Source organism: Bos taurus, chromosome 22, assembly GCF_002263795.3.
Source record: "Bos taurus isolate L1 Dominette 01449 registration number 42190680 breed Hereford chromosome 22, ARS-UCD2.0, whole genome shotgun sequence".
Classification (NCBI taxonomy): Eukaryota; Metazoa; Chordata; class Mammalia; order Artiodactyla; family Bovidae; genus Bos; species Bos taurus.
In genome coordinates, this window is record NC_037349.1 from 44,348,065 (window position 1) to 44,368,470 (window position 20,406).

General features: G+C 37.4%; 1 protein-coding gene across 5 annotated transcripts in view; it reads left to right on the forward strand.

Moving 5' to 3' along the window:
* The first annotated feature begins 4,893 nt into the window (after window positions 1-4,893).
* TASOR (transcription activation suppressor) overlaps window positions 4,894-20,406 on the forward strand; it is a 51,562-nt gene continuing 36,049 nt past the window's right edge. For 3 of the 5 annotated variants that reach the window (XM_005222766.5, XM_010817696.4, XM_005222765.5), the window contains exons 1-7: window positions 4,894-5,483; window positions 13,701-13,846; window positions 15,887-15,979; window positions 16,754-16,826; window positions 17,328-17,419; window positions 17,897-18,058; window positions 19,571-19,695. In XM_005222766.5, the coding sequence (XP_005222823.2) occupies window positions 5,162-5,483; window positions 13,701-13,846; window positions 15,887-15,979; window positions 16,754-16,826; window positions 17,328-17,419; window positions 17,897-18,058; window positions 19,571-19,695 (1,013 nt within the window). In that variant the 5' untranslated portion in view covers window positions 4,894-5,161. The other 2 variants (NM_001205393.2, XM_059879584.1) reach the window with 2 other exon arrangements.

Below are 20,406 nucleotides of genomic sequence, written 5' to 3' on the forward strand. Positions count from 1 at the left end.
GCAAACACAGACATTGCTCTTCAGCCCATGGAGTGGAGCATATATAGGTTCTAGCGGGGGCGGGGGAGAGAGAGAGAGAATTCCACAAATGAGGGAGTCATTACAAACTGAGGGAAGTGAAAGGTAAATAGCGTGAAAACAGCAAGGTTCTGTGAAAGCACACCGCACTAGGCGAACCAACCTTGAATGGGAGGAGGGTGATCAAGGAATTTTACACCAGGAAGTGAAGCTGCAGCCAAAAGAAGCTCAGGAGGAGCTCATGAGGATGAGGGAGGAAGAGCACACCACACTGGGGAAGCAGTGTGTGCTGAGCCTGATCACATGGCCAGGGGAGCCCAGCTGGGGGGCCAGACGGAGGAAGCACCCAGGAGCTTAGGGAGCAGGAGTAGAGAGGAAAGTAGAAAATGGTCAGGATTAGCAGGACTCTCTAAGCCCCATGAAGAATTCTTATCTTTGCCCCTTGAATAATGAGACCCTGCAGAAGCGTTTCTGGTTTTTTTGTTGAACTGAAAAACAACATCATACAGTAACACACGCAACTTTCAAATGTCGAGTTCAATATTTATATATATATCTTTATATATATATATATATATGTACTGCCCTTATAACTATCACCTAAATCAAGATGTAGAATATTTTCATTGTTTCAAAAATTCTTTCATATCCCCTTTGACTCAGCACCTCCTCACACACCTCCCTACTACAGACACATAAGGGAACCACTGTTCTGACTTTTATTATCATGGACTATTTGTGTCTTGCCCTTGTACTTCATGTGAATGGAATCATGCAATATATACTCTTATATCTGACTTATTTTCACTTAACATCATGCCTATGAGATTCATTCATGGTATTACATGTAACAGAAATCTTAGATGGGCTTGACTCAAATGACAAAAGTGGTGATCGTTTTCTAATGTATAGAAATAGCAAATCACTATGTTGTATACCTGGAACTAACATAGTGTTGTAAGTCAATTGAAATATGTTCAATTAAAAAAAATATTAGAAATGAAACCAAAACAAACCTTAGTAACAGCTCTTGACTCCTGGGTTTAGTTGAGATATGTAGTTACCAGAGTCAGCTGTGTAACTGAAGGGCTACTCACTCACATGCAAGCTCATCCCTAAGCTTACTCTTATTTCTAACTGAGGATTCCTTTTGTGCCTTCTCTCTTTGCATGGACGTCTTTCATCCCAGACATTAACCATGATGAACTTCAACCCAGTTTGTTGTCAGGGTCTTATACTTCCTTGGGACACTCCCAAGAAATACTTGCTCAGTGAGTAATATAAATTCTTTGGGGGGAAGAAGATGACTCCGTGGAAGAATTATTATTTTTGTAGCTCAACCATAAGGGAAAAAAATGGCAATTTCATATGTTTGTAATGCCTCTGAATAGGCAGTGGAGTTGTAGGCTTATAGCACTGACCTTATTCATAAAATGAACGAATTGAACTGATTTAGTCTCCTTAAGGTTCTATGAGTTGGATTAGTGGTGGTTTTGTTGAATGGCCTTTATTTTTCTTGTGGATTAAAAAAATTTTATTTACTTTTTAATTGAATGATAATTGCTTCATTTTGTTGGTTGACTGGCCTTTATTATCTTTCCCTGCTGCTGATCAATGGAAAGCTTTAAAAAAAAAAAAAAGGTCTCCTAGCTGTATGCTTGAAGCAGGTACTTGTGAGCATCAAATAACATCTTTTACCTTGAAAAAAAATGTGAAATTGTTTACAAATGTTAAACGCTGTTATTACAATCAAATCTTTTTAGTGGCTTTGTTCACTTCAAAGGTATTGTTATTAATGCTTTTGTACATCAGGGAGTTTCTGTTCCGAAACATGGGGATCCTTCTAGAATCTCTGTGTTGGCTTTCTGGATGATTTTTAAGATACTGCTGTTGCACTCTTGGTTGAAATATTGGGTAATAACAACAGCTTCCAGCATGATTTTCTATATATATATTTTTAATGTTTTAATTAAAAATTTATATTGAAATGTTTTTGATTTGCATTGTTATGTTAGTTTCTGGTGTATAGCAAAGTGATTCAGCTATATATATGTGTGTGTGTATGTATATATATATATACACATATATGTATGTATGTACATACACTTTATTTTATATTTCTTTTCCATGATAAATTATTATAAGACACTGAGTATAGTTCCCTGGCTATACAGTTGATCCTTGTTGGTTATCTGTTTTATATAGTGGTTCTAATGTATTTCTCCCCTTCTCCCTTCTTTCAAAAATGTATTTTTTTTTAGTTAAGTGGTGCCTTTTTAAAAGCTGTTTATTTATGTGGCTGCACTGGGCCGGGTCTTTGTTGTAACCTGAGGGATCTTTTAGTTATAGCAGCGTACATTCATCTAATTCCCTGACCAGGGATGGAACTGGGGCCCCTGTGTTGGGAGTGTGGAATCTTAGACACTGGACCACCAGGGAAGTCCCTCCTATTTTTAAAATCAAGAGTTGAACTGGTTTTTTTTTTTTTTTTTTCTGTTTTCAATGTAAAATGGCAATTGTTGTCTCTGCATATTTAGTTATATACTACCTCACCATTCTCTAGTTTACTTCTGCGGTGGTGTTTTGTCTGTTACTGAGGGTAGGGGACAATGTAGATTTTATGTCTTGTAACCTTCGGTAGCTCTTGCTTCAAAACCTTATGTATTATGGTATTACCCTTAACCCCCCAGCCCCATGGACATACTGGGTATCTACTGATATATGCATATGGTTTCCTGGTGGCTCAGATGGTAAAGAATCCGCGTGCAATGTGGGAGACCTGGGTTTGATCCCTGGGTTGGGAAGATCCCTTGGAGAAGGAAATGGCAACCCACTCTAGTACTCTTGCCTAGAAAATCCTGTGGACAGAGGAGCCTGGTGGGCTATCATCCATGGGGTCTCAAGGAGTCCGATACTACTGAGCGACTTCACATTAATGAATCAACAACAAAATTACCTTTTAGGTACCCTAACACCTGAGTTTCTGATCTCCTGTAGCCTCTACTATCAAGTAAAGCCTTTTCTTCCCAACTTTAAGGGTAACTTTTAACTTAAAATAACGTAGCATTTTTGTGTCAGCTTGGCGCTAGTATTTTTATCAGTATTTTAAAATGTGTTTTTACGTTAACTATTTACTAAGAGAAATAATTGTTTTATATTATACTCACTTTCCTATGATATACCGAGCTTATTCAAATAGGTTGGGCAAGTCATGAGCAGCTTTTCTTATAAGATGTGAAACAGATATGATATTTATCACAGGACATTGGAATCCAATTTTGCTATTGTCCTTAGGAATGCTCTTTAAGTAGCAGCCACTGGCAAGGCCTAGGGTTTTATTATCATTACATATTTAGTCAGTCAACTCCTGGAGTTTGAGCATAGAGATATGGGCCCCAATCCTGATCCTACTGCTTGGAGATGGAGCAAAATGTCAATCCTCATTTCTCCATATATAAAATGCATAAAGATACAGAGCTGCTGTGAACGTTAGATCTTAAGAGAAGCAGGCAGTGGGAGGGTTGTTCAAGAGGGAGGGGACATAAGTATACCTATGGCTAATTCATTTTTATGTATGGCAGAAACCAATAGAATATTGTAAAGTAATTATCCTCCAGTTAAAAGTTAAAAAAAAAAGGCAGGCAAGGGCTAGTACTTTATTTAGAGTTAAATAGACCTGGCTTCAGATTCTCATTTTATTAAAATTTGTTCTGTCTTGCAACATTTTATCTCTTATCTATATAGTTGATTTACAACTGTAGTAAATTAACTGTAGTTAATTTAGATTCTTCTCTATAATGGGTTACAAGATATTGAATTCCATGTGCTATACAGTAAATCCTTCTTGTTTATCTATTTGATATATATAGTAGTGTGTTTCTATTAATTCCATACTCCTAACTGCAACACTTATTTTAAATTGTGCATAATAGCATCTCCCTAACATCTGTTGTGAGGATTTAATGTACATAGTATATATAAATCGCTAGGTACAGTGCCTAGCATATACAAAGAACGCAAGAAATAATTTCTGTATTCACCATTGCCCAAATAGTTTCAACATAACCAGCATAAGCTATTTTAAAGGCCTTCTAACTTGACTGTCTAGTTGTTTTAAGGTAAAACGATCGCTTGCTGTATATCTTTTAACGTAGCTGCAAATGTTTATATTTTTCTTTAATATACACTAGCTATAGGAAAACTGAAACAGCAATGGAAAATCTAAAAGCTAGTAGCCCTTCTCAAGCTCCCCAGAACCAAATTCTGTTAACATTAGGCTGTGAAGTCAAATCAAAGGACCAAGGAATTTACAGCTTTCTGGAGGCGTGCCACTGGTTCTAACCCTTCTAGATAAAAATAGGGGGGCGGGTGGGAGTAATCTGTTGTAAAAATGTAAGATCCAGTGGGAATAACAGGTCATTGAAGCGGGTCCCGTGGCTTTCAGGCTCTTATCGTTGCAGTCACTATCAAATCACCACTTCAAGCCTTTATATATGCATGCAAATATTTCACAAAGCCAGGATCATCCCACAACCACTGCCTCTATCCGGTTCTGGCCGATGCAAGTCGTGCGCGGAGAAGCGAGGTAATCTTGCCCGGAAAAAGGCGACGCCTGCGTTCCCAGGACTTGGCGGCAGCACGCCTCCCTCGCCTGCAGCACTGGCCGAACGCGCTCCGGGATCTCGCAGCTCGCCATGAGACCCATCTAACCCGCAGCCGGAGCGGCGTCGAGGTACTCGTCGGGCGTTGCGGTCGCCCCTTTTGGCGGGCTCGGGCGCTCCGAGACTCCGCCCCCTGGCGCCGTCTATCCGCACCCGCGGAGGCGGGCGCCGCGTCTTCATTGGCGGAGCGCTCCGTGATGGCCACGCCCCCTCCAGGCCCCGACGCCAGCACGTTGAGTGGTGGGGGCCGGCTGAAGAACTGCCCGAGCAAGGAGCGGCTCCCGGGGCCGGGAGGCACGGTTGGGGCGCCCGCTTTAGGGCCCCTGAGAGGCTGCTGGGCGGGGATAGCGGCCCGCGGCCACGGGGGGAAGGGGGTCGGTGGGCTGAGAGCAGCTTGGCGGCGAGGCCGGCCCGCCGCCCCTTCCCCCCACCCCCGTCGACCTTGTCGGCCGAAGCTTCCCGGAGCTCCTCACGCCGGCGCGATGGCGACTGCTGCGGAGGTGGAGGTCTCTCCGCCGACGGACGCGAACTGGGAAAGTGGCGGCGGAGACGACGAGATGAAGCAGACGCTTCCGGAGCTTGAGTCCTCCCCACAAAATGGCGGCGGCCTCAGCATCGCGGAGCCCGGCGGCGGCGCCGGGCCTGAGGAGACCGCGGCTTCCGAGGCCGCCCCGAGCCTCTGCCACGAGCAGCTTCAGGACTCCCCTGAGGCGGGCGCGGCTGCACTGCCCAAAGGCCCCGAAGAGCCCGAAAGACCCATTAGGAGGAGTTTTCAGATCCCCAGGAAGAGCAGAGAAAAGAAAGGTTGTGCTTCCCCTCTTTCCCAACCCCTCTTTCTCTCTCCCCTCCATCTTTTCATTAGAACCTCTCTGTCTCCTTCCCACACCCATCCGAGACACGTAAACACGCATGCAGCGCCAGCCGCCTCTCCCCTCACAGCCTCGGCCGCCCAGCTGCTGCGCTTGGTGCGAGAGGAAAGCGGTGGAATCACGCTCCCTGCTCCCCCTCTCCCCGTGGAAGTTGGAAGTAGCTATTTTGAAGCTTGTCCGTAAGGCTGCAGCTCCCAGAGAGGAAAGATGGTGCTCGGCGCCCCTCCTTCCCAGCCCCTGAAGGCAGAGAAGCTGATGTGTCCTCCTCTAAAGATGCTTCTGAGAAGTCTCAATGTGGAAATAACCCGTGGCCATGGATTCTGGGGCTTTCTCCAAGGCCATTGCATTGCGAGGACCACAAGCGCTTCTCCCTGTGGAAATTCTTCAGCTCTATGTCTACTTGAAATTTGATCGATGTCAGCGTCTTCCCTTGTTTAGAAATCTCCGTTAGATGTGATTCATGCACACTGCTGTTTTCCATCACACTTCATTTCCATGTAGTTTTTTTTCCCCCGCCCTGTTTTTGAAGCGCTAGATAGGGCTCTCTTTAAATCCAAGCCTTAGCTTGTTTTTTGTTGTATTCGAAAAGATGGGGAAGGTAGGTTCTTGGTGCAGTAATTTCCCTATGAAAAAAATAGAGGTCAGCTTTTGCCCAAGAGTCTCCGACTTGATTTTGCAAATGAGAGAACTTCAGCAAAAATTTTTTTGAGAGATCCAGTCTGGTTCGTGGAACAAAAATGGGAACAGTTACATTAACAACGTATTAACAGCATTACGTTTCTAAAATTTTATGCCATATTGTGACACCTTTCTCATGGAGGAAATTACCGTTTTCTGTTTTTAGAATACAATTTTTGACCATCCAGTGATTTTGGGTGCTCTGCCTGGATTTAGTCAATTTAAGCAGGTTTTTTTTCTTTGTTTTAGTGTGTGGTTCCGTTTTTCAGATTGAAAAGTAATAGGAATTTTCTTATTTGTAGGAAACGTTTTTTACTTGTAGCTTGAGTCTTGGTAAAGAGAATCTTGAATGAAGCATGTGCTTCCTCTCTGCACGTGCACAACCGCTACATTTGCACAACTGAAATTGATAACCTTGTGTCAGTAAGATACGGACGAAAAAGTCAAGTTGTTCATTTCTGTTTGGATGAGAAAGCCAAGGGAATTCTTGGTGTGAGAAACCAGACTGAGAAAGATGAAGTTAAATCCGCTAGCATGAGGACTGTTTCTAGAAATATCTTTTGAGTTAATGTAATAGATGTCAGGGTTCAAGAGGATTCTTTAAGGGTCAGGATCATCAGTTCTTTTGGTTTATTTAGTTAAGATGTATAGTCAATATGAGGAAAATATATTTCAGCCTAAATTATAAATTGGTAGAGAATAGGTTAAGAGTAGATTTAGATGGGCTCTTGATTGTAAGTTTGAAATAGCTTGAACTTTTTTCGTTTTTAATTTTTTTTTTTTAGCTTGATACAGTTTTGCAGTCCGTTTTCTAAAAAGTTTTAACCAAAACATAAGGCACGATGTACCTCATTTTAACTTCTCATAGGACCAGAAAATTGGCCTAAAACCCCTGTTCTGTTTGAAATGTGGGATGGCACTAGGAACTGTTGGCTAGTGTGTGTGTGGTTTTTTTTTTTTAAATATGTCCAGAGGCTGCTCTAAAATAGATTTCATTTGAACACACTAAAAGATATAATTGAGGAATTAAGAAGTATAAAACCTCATTTTCTCCCCAGAGTCTCATGCTCCCTTGGGGAAAATTGATAGTTTCCATTTTCACTTAGAGGCAGAGGCTGTTACCTTTCTCCTCTCAGGAAGGTTTTGGTAAGGAAAGTATAACGTAAACTTTTTTCATGTTTAATGAAAATGAATAATTTTTAACTTGTGTAAATATTTTTACACCCAGCAGCAGCTGTTCAAATAGTGCAATAGCAATTTAAATAGAGCTTTTAAAACTTAAATTAGTTTTTGCCATCATGGACTTCATCCTGCCCAACATGAAGGGAGTTAATACTTGGTGATGGAATTTCATAGAAAAATTCAACTTCTCATTTGAAAAAAAAAAAGCTTTATCAGAAACAGTGCAGTAGGTTCTGCTAGTTTCACGCTTGATCCCCAAATAACACCCTCTTGGGAGACTTGAAAGGTAACACTTATGTATAGAATTTGGCTAGGTATTCATGCTGGTCATCTGAGTCTCTTATCATGAATATTAGATACCTCTTCTTTTTTTTTTTTTAATTTTTTAATATTTATTTTTCTGTTTGGCTGTGCCAGGTCTTAGTTGTAGCATGTGAACTCTTAGTTGCAGCATGTGGGATCTATTTCCCTGACCAGGGATCGAACCCAGGCCTCCGGCATTGGGAGCCTGTAGTTTTAGCCACTGGACCATCAGAGAAGTCCCTAGATACCTCTTCTTGAACTTTTCTGTATCAAAGATTCTGTTGCATTCGTATTTTAATATGGCAGGACTTTGCTTGTGACTGCTTTTCCAGTAAAAAAAATTAGGACTTGTATTCTTGGTAACTTAAAGATAAACTTTTTTAAGTAGAACTTGCCTTTTCTTGGTCTTCACAGTAGCAGAACATTAAAATACTGCCATTCTAATTAAGTGATAATATTGCAAACACTTCATAGTGCTTAGTAAGTTGTAGGCGCTGTTCTAAGCAGTTTATATGTGTTAATTAAATCTAAGTAATCCTATGTGTTAAGTGCTGTTCCCATTTTACAGATGAGGAAAGTGAACTACTGAGGTAAATAACTTGCCCAAGGTCACATAGCTAGTAAAAGGTGGAGTTGGAGTTTGAACCTAGGCATAAAATACTTCTTTTTCATTATAGAAAAGTTATGGGTTTTTTTTTTAATTAACAACTATTAAATTTAGTGATGTTTAGTATGTCTTCATCCTGGGAAATTTTCAGATTGACAGATTATGTTCATTAAAAAATTAACACGTAATCAGTGCTGACAGATTAAGTGATCTGTTGACTAGAGTAAAATTTTACTTTATGATTATTTGTTAATCTCTGCACTATAAGGAGGCACTGTTAACATTTTAACAAATTGTAGAATTGCATTTCCTCAGTGGGTGTTTCACTGTTGGCTTCTTTTACTCTAGAATCTAGTAGTGTAAGTCCTCAAAATCAGTAATTGACATAATTTTTCCGTTCAAAGTTATTGGGAAGTGACGTAGTGATGATTGACTTTCTGGAAGATGTTTGTTGGTTAGTGCTATGTGTAGGGAACAAGATTAACAGCCCTCACGCACCTGCATCTCTTGCAGGTGCATCACAAACTAAATGATCTCATGCATTTGTGTCCATACTGGTCTAGTTTAGGAGAATTAATACCCAGTTCTTCTCCCAAATCCCCATCTTTTCCCACAAAATTTGGAATTATCATTTTGAAGACTTTGGGATTAAGTGTCTTAAGGAAATTTGCATGATGTTTTTAAGTTTTATAAGAATGACTTGGTTTCCAAGTACCACAGGTTTCCATAGGTAGAAGTAAATCCGAGCAGTAAAGTATAGGCAGAATTCAGTCATCCACATAAAACATTTGATGCCGCTGCTGCTAAGTTGCTTCAGTCGTGTCCGACTCTGTGCGACCCCATAGACGGCAGCCCACCAGGCTCCCCGTCCCTGGGATTCTCCAGGCAAGAACACTGGAGGGGTTTGCCATTTCCTTCTCCAGTGCATGAAAGTGAAAAGTGAAAGTGAAGTCGCTCAGTCGTGTCCGACTCTTAGCGACCCCATGGACTGCAGCTTACCAGGCCCTTCCATCCCTGGGATTTTCCAGGCAAGAGTACTGGAGTGGGGTGCCATTGCCTTCTCCGAAAACATTTGATAGGAGCATACAAATTCTAAGTAATGGAGGTAAACTCTTTGACATATTCCCCAGTCCAAAAAGGTCAAGTTTCATCTTTGTTATCTCTCTAGAATCCTGCTAGAATGTTCATTCTTAATTCTACACTTAATGTGTCAATTGTGATTTAGAGATGAATCATCCATTCCTACAGTATTATGTCTGTAGTAGTTTTATTAGACTGGAGAAGTGTGATTTTTAAAATGTGAGGAACAAATGGATATTCATTGTATTGTAGTCATTAGTAGACATCAGAGATGGATTCAGAGAGAATTGCAGACCAGTGTGATTGCCAGCCTACTCTTATTTCCTTTTCTTCCATGAATTACTGTAAGTTGAAATGTATATTTTGTATTTTCCATTGGTATATTTTTATAATATTGGTCCATCTTATTTTAAAAGTTTAGCTTGTTTTTACACTTAGGTGTGTGTGTGTATGTGTATATATATATATAATTTTTTTTTTTTTACATTCACTTAATACAAACAAAGATTGGCATTGATACTAAATAAGTTAATAAAGTAGTTGAGGAAAAATGTTTCTTTGGCTGAGGAACAAAGCTCCTATTCGATGATCTTGATTTTATGCCTGTTCCAGTTACTTAAATTTAACATTGAATTCTTAGTATGTTTAATATGTTTTGTATGCTGCAAATAATATAAAATATTCTAGTTCTGATATGATGGTATAATCAGTTTCCTTATTTGAACTATGTATCTCCAAGTACCTTTCTAACTCTTTCCTTGAATCCCATAAAAACACATCTATAAAAGGGACTTCCCTGGTGCTTCAGTGCTTAAGACACTGCATCCACTGCAGGGGGCACAGGTTCAATTCCTGGTTGGGAATGTAGATCCTACATGCCACGTGGTGTGGCCAGGAAGGAGGGGAAAAGAAATGATGAAACACATTTATAATCTGTTTTGTCAATAGAGAAACCTTGTTAATATCAGAAGTCAACTCAGTAACTTATCTTTCTGATAACAGATGGTTGGAAAGCCTGTATATGAGCAAAATTATGTATTCCTTAATGTCTAGAAGAATTATGACTGCTGTTAGTTAACCTTTATAAACCAAACAGAGGGTGTTAGTTATGGCTTTTGACCCTGTTAAATGCATTAAATGAGAAAAATATTAAGAAATAAGAGTTAAAAGTAGACAAGAGGGTAGAAAGAACATGCTAGACATCAAATTCTTTTTTTCTTACAGCTAGTATCCATATAGCTAATACAATTTCTTGATCTAAAATAAGGAAATAATTGTGTTTTTCCAGCTCTTGGAATGATTGGTTTCAGCTCTTATATACCCATTTACATCTTTTCTTGTACTTACAGTTCAGGATACAGATTTGCAGCTAGGGAGCCTATTTTGGATTCCACCTGCCCTATTCATAATATTAACCTTGGGCCAAGTTAAGTGTTAGCTCAGTTTCATTTGTGAAATAGCCATATTGAACTTCATAGGGTGATTTTGGTGATTAAATGAGATAATGTATATAAAGCTATTAGTACATACCTGAAAAGGAATAATGAGCCATTACTGGTTAAACTCAAAAATTGTCAGAATCTGGAGAATATTATATGAGATACTGACTTCCTAATGTGAAATGGGTGATTAATATAGAAAATATTCTGTTCCCCATTTGGGTGGTCAGATTTATTATTGCCTCAGATGATGATACTGTGACATCTGTATGTTTTCTTTAAAAGAATTGACAGGATGTGTTGATCACATACATACTTCAGTGGTTATTAAGGCCAGATAGACCACCAGGGAATGTACTTTCAGAACATTTTATATTTCTGAACTGCCATTACTAGCACATTGACTTGAAATCTTTAAAAATAGTTATAGCAAAATTTTATTCTTCTGAAAGTGATAATTGGGAATAAAAAATAGAAATTATAACTCTAGCCTAACTACTAAAGCCAGTTGAGACATTTGAAATACTTAGGATACAAGTATTTCTTGTTAGATCTAAAATCTTGCACATTTTTCTGTTTAAAAAAAAAAATTCACTAGTGTTTTCACATTGGCAGACTACTTGAGTACATTTGAGGTGACTCTAGGACATTGCTTTGGAATGAAACAAATGTTAAGTAGTTTTGTAGAGAGTGATTTGAGAGTTTCTATATACATTTTTATGATTTAACTGATATCTTTCGCTTTTGGTTAGATTGATGGTAGAAATAGTGTTGTAATATCTTTAACTAAAAAAAATAATTTCTTTTATGTAGATTAGTAGAATATCACAGAATTTTAAAGCCACTTGATACTTCTTTTTATCACATTTTTAAATACCTGAGGGCACTTGTTAGTTTAGAAACATAATCAATCATGTATAAAATCCATCTTTAAAAATCATGCTTGGGTTATTTTGGATGTGAAAGCCTATAAAAACTACTCCACATGCTGTTTTTCCTCACAAGTTTTTCCAGTTTAGTTGGGGATAGACACAAAGATAAAAAACATTTTCTCCTACAACATTCTGTAAAACAGATTTGAATTGAGAGAATGGATTTCTCGCTGTTTTTTGAGCTTTCATTTTGCTTTATAAATCACTGAATTGTTGAATTTGTGAGACCTAATTTACAATGAAAACAATCATATTTTGGTAGTTTAGAACATATTTGTATTTACTATAAAAAAACTTGACAAATTTTATTCTCTCCCTCTTTTTTTCTTTACTCACTTCCTCATTCATTCAACTTGGGGCCAGTGCCCCAAGTAAAGGGAATGAACAAGGCAGTTATAGTTCCTTCTCTCTTGGAGCCTGCAATGAATAGATGATTGAGTATATCCATCTGCTGTAAATTTGATTATAGGACACTTTTTTGCATGTAATAGTTCTTTTTGAGTGTCCCCCTGCCCCGTTTACTCCTGGTGTCTTTGCTGCATTATTATAAGTAATGTTGATTTTATACCCACCTCTCGCTTTTTTAGTGTGTAATTCTGAAGTAGTTGGGATCGTTTGTTCTGCACACATTCTCTCATTGAAAACTACTGCTTTTACAGAAACTTTTGTAATATATACATTGTTTGGTAAATGAATGGATATATCCTTTGACATTATGTCCTTTAAAGCTTAATAACTGAATAGAGAATACAGTAGAAACAGCTACTCTTTAGTACAAGTGGAACACTGTTTCCAGTAGTGGCCTAAAGGTGTTTTGATTGACATTTATTGATTCTTTATAAGTAGTATCTTGAAAGAAATTAAGGTAATAGCATGTAACATCTGTGAATAACAATGAAAGTGGTTATTTTTGGTTTGGGGAAAATGTATATATATATGTAGACTTGATGTTTGAAGTTTATAAGTCACATTATTTCATCCACAAGGTGGAAATTTGAGGTTATTAGCCTCCTGATTGAAGAACAGATTGAATATTTAAGTATTTTTTTTAAATTAAAGGGAGTGTGTAGTAGTTGGCCAAGTGGGGAGTAAAAACTTTTACCATGTTACTTTGCACCAGATGCTGTGCTTAGAGCTTTTCCAAGTGTTGTCTTATATGGGTGTATGGCATTGTAGTGGTTATTAGGATAGCTCGAGTTCTCCTTTTTGCTGAAGAAAGTAATGAGCTTACTTGGTTAAGTTGGTTTGCCTGGGGTCTCTCACAAAGCCAGTAAATACTAGAGCTGATATTTGTGTCCAGGTTTGACTCCAAAATCCCACATCTTTCCATTTCACCAAGTTTTCATAGTAAATATCCTCCTACTTTATGTTGGTAATACAAGAAGCTAACGGATGCAACATGTTATTCTAACGTTAGTTTTAAAAACCAGGTAGAATAATTTTATTCTATAGACATCTAAATGGCTTAGGTGTTTTTATGCTTTTACTTATGGCGTAAGCATTTAATTTGCTGAAATAAATGGTCCTAGACATACTACTTATGTGTAACATAAAATAAGAGTTGAGGTAATTTGAGTTTATGCACAGCTTCTTATGAGTAATATACACAGGCGTCTTTAAGTAGTTTAGGTTGCCTAGTGTAGCATCTGCTAAGTTTCGCCAAATTGTAACTTCCTTTTCTGCATGTGTAATGCCAGATGCTCATTCCTATAGAGTTTTTTCTTCAATGAATTAATCAGTGTTTCTTTTACATGTCACAAAACACCCAAGTAATAGGCAGCTAGACTTTTTCTTCAATTAACTGTCTTTTGCACTTCACAAAATAGGATAGCCCTGATAATTTTTTCACTATAAGTTATATAAAAGCCACAAAAATGTAAGAAACTACTTTTAAGATGGAATTTTAAAATTAACACTGTTTTTCATTTTAGCACTTTTTCAGCCATTAACTCCAGGCTCTCGGGAATTTGAAGATGTTTTAAATATTCTCCACTCATCTTACCTTGAACCAACTTCAGTAGCAAATTTTAACTACAGGCGTGCTTGCTTGATACATAACGAGCTTTTGGAAAAGGAGGTATGTTTTCGATTGTGCCTTTTGTAAGATTCTTCAGAACCAGTTAATAGCTTGGTATTGTTTTACTTTTTTTAAAAAAGCTGAAGTTCTTAGGAAAGCCAAATTATGAAAGGGAAAAACAAGTTTAAATGACATGTTTTTTCCCCTAAACAGTGTTGATATTACACTGCATTTTATCTGTGTGTTAAATTAATGTGTGATTGTATAAAATAACTTCTTTTACTAAAAATGAATCTTAAACGTAGTGATAACGTACTGTTTAATGGCTTTATTGTAAATTCATCAGGAGGCTTTTTGATCTTTCAAGCACATGTTTGTTAAGTGGAATCTCTAAGAGTGTGTTGTGTCTTAAGTTCCAAGGTTAATGAAATTTCCCTTAATTATTGCCAGGTAATTGAATTGAATTTAATATCATTCGTAGAAATTCTTAGTGAGAAAGTGAGAACACGGGGAAGTATTTGAGCCTTTTAGGTAGTCAATTAAAGTTTCACGTACAAATTAGAATACTGTTTGAGTTTTGGTTTAGGAAAAGCCATAATAATGTTGGAGTTAATACAAATGATATGTTTGGAAACATTTGATGTGTATACTGCTTTCTCATGTACATGAAATGCTATTAATTTTGTACTTTTAAAATTGGTTAATCCAGTGCTATCAGTATTTAACTTTGAAAGGATCCCTAAAGTAGCTAAATGTTATTGGCTCCCAGAGAAAAGTAAAACCTTGGTAGTTTGATGTAGTTTCATGATATGATAGGGATTATTTGTTAATTTATATGAAAATTTAGTCTAAAACTTCATTATTGAAGATCAGTAATAGCCTGAATATTGCATGTACATCTGTTAGATACAGGCTCCATATCTATATGTGTCTAAAAGTGAACGCTAGCAGTTGAGGGTGACTTACAGTTCAGATGTACTTAGACCAAGTTACTCTTATGGGTATGAAGCATGGCTTATGTACTTGGCACTGAGAATACAGTTGCAAAGAAATGAAACATTTTTCCTTGTTCTAATTGAGTTTATAGTCTAGAAGTTGGTCATGAAACAAAGATTTATTAAGCCACCTACTATATGCAGTGGGTCATCCCTGGTGGCTCAGTGTTAAATAATCTGCATGTTAATGCAGGAGACGTCTGTTCGATCCCTGGGTCGAGAAGATCCCCTGGAGAAGGAAATGGCAGCCCTCTCCAGTATTCTTGCCTGGGAAATCCCATGGACAGAGAAGCCTGGCAGACTACAGTCCATGTAGTCATAAAGAATCAGACACCACTCAGCGATGAAAACAACAACTATATGCTATGCACCATGTCAGATAAAACAAGAAATCCAAAGATAATCAAAATATGAACGTAAAAATCTATGGGAGGGACTTCCTGGTGGTCCAGTGGTTAAGAATCAGCCTTCCAGTGCAGAGGGACACAGGTTCAATCTCTTGTACAGAAAGATCATACATGCCATAAGGCAGCTAAACCCATGTGCCACAACTGTTGAGCTGCTCTAGAGCTGGAGAGCCACAGCTCCCGAAGCCTGAGTGCCCTAGAGCCTGTGCTCTGCAACAAGAGAAGTCACTGCAGTGAGAAGTTCCACTAGAAGAGTAGCCCCTGCCTTCGCCACAACTAGAAAAAGCCCATGGCAGCATTGAAGAACCATTGCAGCTTTTTTAAAAAAAGTGTGGTAAGATTTTAATAGAATTTTAGTTAAAATTGTTGAGCTCTAGAGGCTTATTTGACTATATTTTAAGACTAAAGAGCCAATTATAATAAGGGAAAAATGAAGTGCAGAAATTTCAGGGAGAGAAAAGATAATTTCCATTTTGGTAGGTTTGAAATTTTTTTGCTGTGCCTCACAGCTTGTGGGATCTTAGTTCCCAGACCAGGGATCATAACTGGGTGCCCAGCAGTGGAAGTGCAGAGTCCTAATGACTGGACCACCAAGTAAGTGCTGATCTGGAATTTCTGAGAAATAAAATTCCTGAAACTCTTCACTTGAACAACATAGGCATGTGCTAAGGCATTGTTACAGATTTAATTTCATTTAGTTTACAGAAAAGCGAAGAGAACTGAAGTTTGATGGTCGTTTGGATAAAGAACTTTCAGAATCCTATGCATTTCTGATGGTTGATCGGTATAAGGTAAGTGAACTCATTTTATAAAAAGTAATTTGAAAATGTTTACATTGTAGGTTAATAATTTGCAATTATTCAGTACACTTGATTTTTATAAACTAACAATTTGTTGATATATAAATGGAAAAAGTGATTTAGTAACGCAAAGTATTTCATTGTTTTGTGATTTGTTTTTCAGATACGTTCTTTTCTTTGATCAGAGCTATTTTTCCCCCCTGGAATGTGCTTGATAATAAATACTTTTCCTTTTATTAAAGTAGATTATCAAGTGGGAGGTGGGGGGTAGATTTGAGAGGGAGGGGACATATGTATACCTGTGGTTTATTCATCTTGATGTATGGCAGAAACTAACACTATATTGTAAAGCAGTTATTAAAAATAAAGACCAAAAAAAGTAGATTATCTTCTCTATTGCTGATTATATGTGCTGAGAACTATTTTTTCTCCTTTGATGTTTAGATGGAGTTACTGTCTCTCAAATATTTTGCCAATTCCAATTCTCCCTAAAAGGGAATGTTTATATATATGAATGTTGTGAATTCTGAGTATCTGTCCAACTTGGCATAAACAAAAAATAGATTTCAACTGTGGTTACATTGGAAATGTAAACCAGTTGTACATTGATATTTAGTTATGAGTAAACTAGTATGTATATTTATAATTTCTGTAATGTTAAAATATAGTTTAGAAGCTTGGATTTTACTTAAAATGAGTTTATAGACTATCTTTTCACATTTTTAATGTTATGTGACTACAAGATGACATGTTTTGTTTATTTAGGTTCAGAGCATATGTGAAAAAGGACTACAGGTGGGCCAGTCCAAAATAACAATTCTTGGCAATCCTTCCATGGGTAATCTTTTGTTCTTTTATCATATACCTACTCCTAAATTGCCCTTTAAAATATATTATCTATTTTTGCTGCAGTCCTAAAAATTACATTCATTTATGCTTTGTCATGTTCCCAGAAAAAGAGACTAGTTTCAGGTTCTGCAGTATAAAACCTGTTTTATCCTTTGTTTCTGATTTTGCATACTTGCAATTGAACAAGGGTTATCTTTTTTTTCTTTTAATGTCTTAGTCTAGTCCTAGTGATACTGAGAAATTTGATTAGTTTCATGTTTTTTCTGGTTTTATTTTTGCTTTGGTTCAATATCAGCTATTTTTACCATCATTACATTTTTTTAAGTGTGATACCTTTTATCTCTTGTAATTATCTCTTTATTTCTTATTATAATCGTATAATAGCTCTTATAATTTTATCTATTAGAATATTATATAATTGTAATATTAGGTTAAGTATTTGGACTTTTTATATTTGTCTTAATAATTCTTTCATTTGTCTCTTTACTAGGTGTCTATCTTTCTAGGTATGCTGATTTACTACAAGCTAATCCTTTGGAAGCTGGGGCAGTGGGTGATGTGGTTATTTTTAAAATAATGAAGGTAATTTTGACTTTTATATTTCAGTATATCAAAGATGACATTTGATTTGGATTAGGAGTTTGATTAAAAGCCAGTACTTGCTTGTGTTTGGTATATAAGATACTTTTGAGAGAAGTTCGCCATCTTTAATCTGAATTTACTGAACCTTAAAGTTAGCTTTCCTTTCCAACGAAAAGAATGAAAGAGGGAAATACATTGATAATGTCACTTAAGCAAGTGAAGAGTGTTGTGAAGAAAGTTTTTATTTCCTTGTATTAAATTCAAAACTTTTTTCTGGGGCGGGGTAACTTTTTCTTACTGTTTCAATATTGGTAAAAGTTTTGGCTATTACTTTATTACCAAGTATTAAAGAAAAAAACTGTTACAAGTTTTTTTGTTATAAGTTTTTTGATCTGTATTCAGAGGTATACTATCATATTAATGTCATACAGTCAATGATAAGGTTTTGATGGACGTGAAAGATTTTCTCTATTTTAGGGTAAAATAAAGAGTGTATATGACACCATGGGTGTAAAAAGTTCAGAATCTGTATTAAATAAAAGTGCTTCGGACCCAACACCAAAGCATGAATGTCATATGTCGAAGAATGTTAATAGAATTACATCACTTCTGGCTTACAGAGCCTATGAGCTTACTCAGGTAGGTGCCTGGATCCACTTTAGTGTTATGACCTCATATCTCTTTGTCAATAAATGCTTTAAAATATCTCCCTTTTAGTTCCCTCTGCGACCACACTAGTCTAGACTTAGCACTGCCTTCGTAGAGTGATTCGCACTGCTGTTTGTTCAGTGTTCCCAAGACAGCTCAGAAACATACAGTGGTCCTCCTCAGGGTGATATTCAGATTACTTAGCCTTGCTAGTTCTCCCTGCTTGTAGATTGACCTCCAGCCTGTTTTTTTGTATGATTACTGCCCTCAGCAATCTCATTTCATCTTAGTCTTGGTTTCTCATGGCCTGAAAATTCCTGTCTGATAAAATATTACTCAACCTTTAAGCTAAAGTTAAAGCCCCCTAAATTACCTTAATTCTTATCACTTTGTGTTACTGATTTGATAGATTCTATTTTTATTAGTATTTTTCTAAAATTCAAGCAGTTCATTTCTTAGCTTTATTCAGATATAATTGATTTATAGTAAACTACAACTGAGTGACTTTACTTTCACTTTTCACTTTCATGCATTGGAGAAGGAAATGGCAACCCACTCCAGTACTCTTGCCTGGAGAATCCCAGGGAGGGATCCTGGTGGACTGCCGTCCATTGGGTCGCACAGAGTCGAACACGACTGAAGCGACTTAGCAGCAGCAGCAGCAGCAGCAGCAGCACACATACCTAAAAGTATAATATTTGATATCAGTCATGGTTTTATATGGTGTTTGACTATAAAGGAATGTTATTCTTTTTTTTAAAAAAATGTGCATATCTAAAGGGATTGTGTATAAAAGTGGTGGTGCTACCCTCCCTGGAAATGTTCTCTTTTCTTTTCTCCCTTCCTTTGATGTTTTACTTTATTTACATTGAAAAAAACTTATACTTTCTCCTTTGTTTTTGAAGAATCTCTGTGGGTAAGACCTTTTAACAAAAATTATATTCACCAAAATCATCTGGACTAACTCATTTCCTTGCCTTCTGGACAGTAGTAGTATGGTCACCTGTGTTTGTAATCTCTACCACCTTCCCTATATTGCCTTGTCTGTGGTTGGTATCAAGAATCTGTTTTTCCTTTGAAATAATGAGCATAGTGGTAGGTTTGCTTGAGATTGTGTTTTTACTATTTTATTTCCATATCAGTGGCTTTTGTGAGCTGACCTGGAAGTTACGCTCCATTTGTTAAATTTTTTTGAGGAGATTTGTTGCGTATTCCCAGTGGTCAGCTCTTCAGAAGTAAACTTTTTTAGTATCCTGGCACTTGAGATACATATATACCTACAATACATGTGTGTGTGTGTGTATAAGCACAATATTTTTATATTATGAAATTAATATAAAGTACAAAGTATTTTAAATAAATTGACAGGCAGTGCTTAAAGATAACTTCGTTAGAGGTACTTCAGTTATATTGTGTTTCTCAGATATCAGGCAGATAAATATAACATTCCACTCTAATTCTTGCCTTCTTAAGAGAGGTGACTCTGCGTTTTCTTATTTTTAGTATTATTTTTATGAGTATGTCTTTGATGAGCCAAGGCGAAGACCAAGACACGTGTGTCCATATGCAGTTGTGTCTTTTGCTTATAAAGACGATATACAAACTCAGAAGTTCATACCTTCATCAAGGTAAGACTTGTGAATCTTACATGTCACTTAGAATCTGTCGTCACATACGCTACACTGCTGAGTTAGGAGCACTTTCCTTTTTTTGCTTCTCTTGAAATTCATTAAATACAGGATTGTTCATGACAACTTTTAAGAAATAAATTAGAAAGACAGATGTCTGGAAATAAAAACTAAAATTTACTAAAACCTCATCAATTAACCTTTTTTTCCTGATATTGAAAATTTATATAGTTGGTACCAATGCCATTTTTTTTGTTTTTGGCTGCCACACAGCATGAGGGATTTTAGTTCACCGACCAGGGATCAAACCCTGGGCCTTGGCAGTGAAAGTGCAGAGTCTTACCCACTGGCCTGCCAGAAATCCCCTCAAATGCATTGTTTTTGGAGGTGGGGGGGGCTGCCCTGGGTCTTGTTGCTGTTACAGTAGCTGCTGCAAGCACCTCTGCAGTTGAGGTACACAGGCTTCTTGTTGTAGTGGCTTTTCTTGTGGAGCACAAAATGATCATCCACTGGCAAACTGTACATTTACTTTTTGACTGTTTTCTGTCTTCCTTATGAGATTGTAAGCTCTGTGAAGGCAAGGGTTTTGTTCCTCCCTGTAATTCTGTTATCCAGAACTGTGCCTAATAATTGATAGAAGCTTACAATTTTTGGGCTTCCCTTGTAGCTCAGTCGGTAAAGAATCTGCCTGCAGTGCAGGAGACCCGGGTT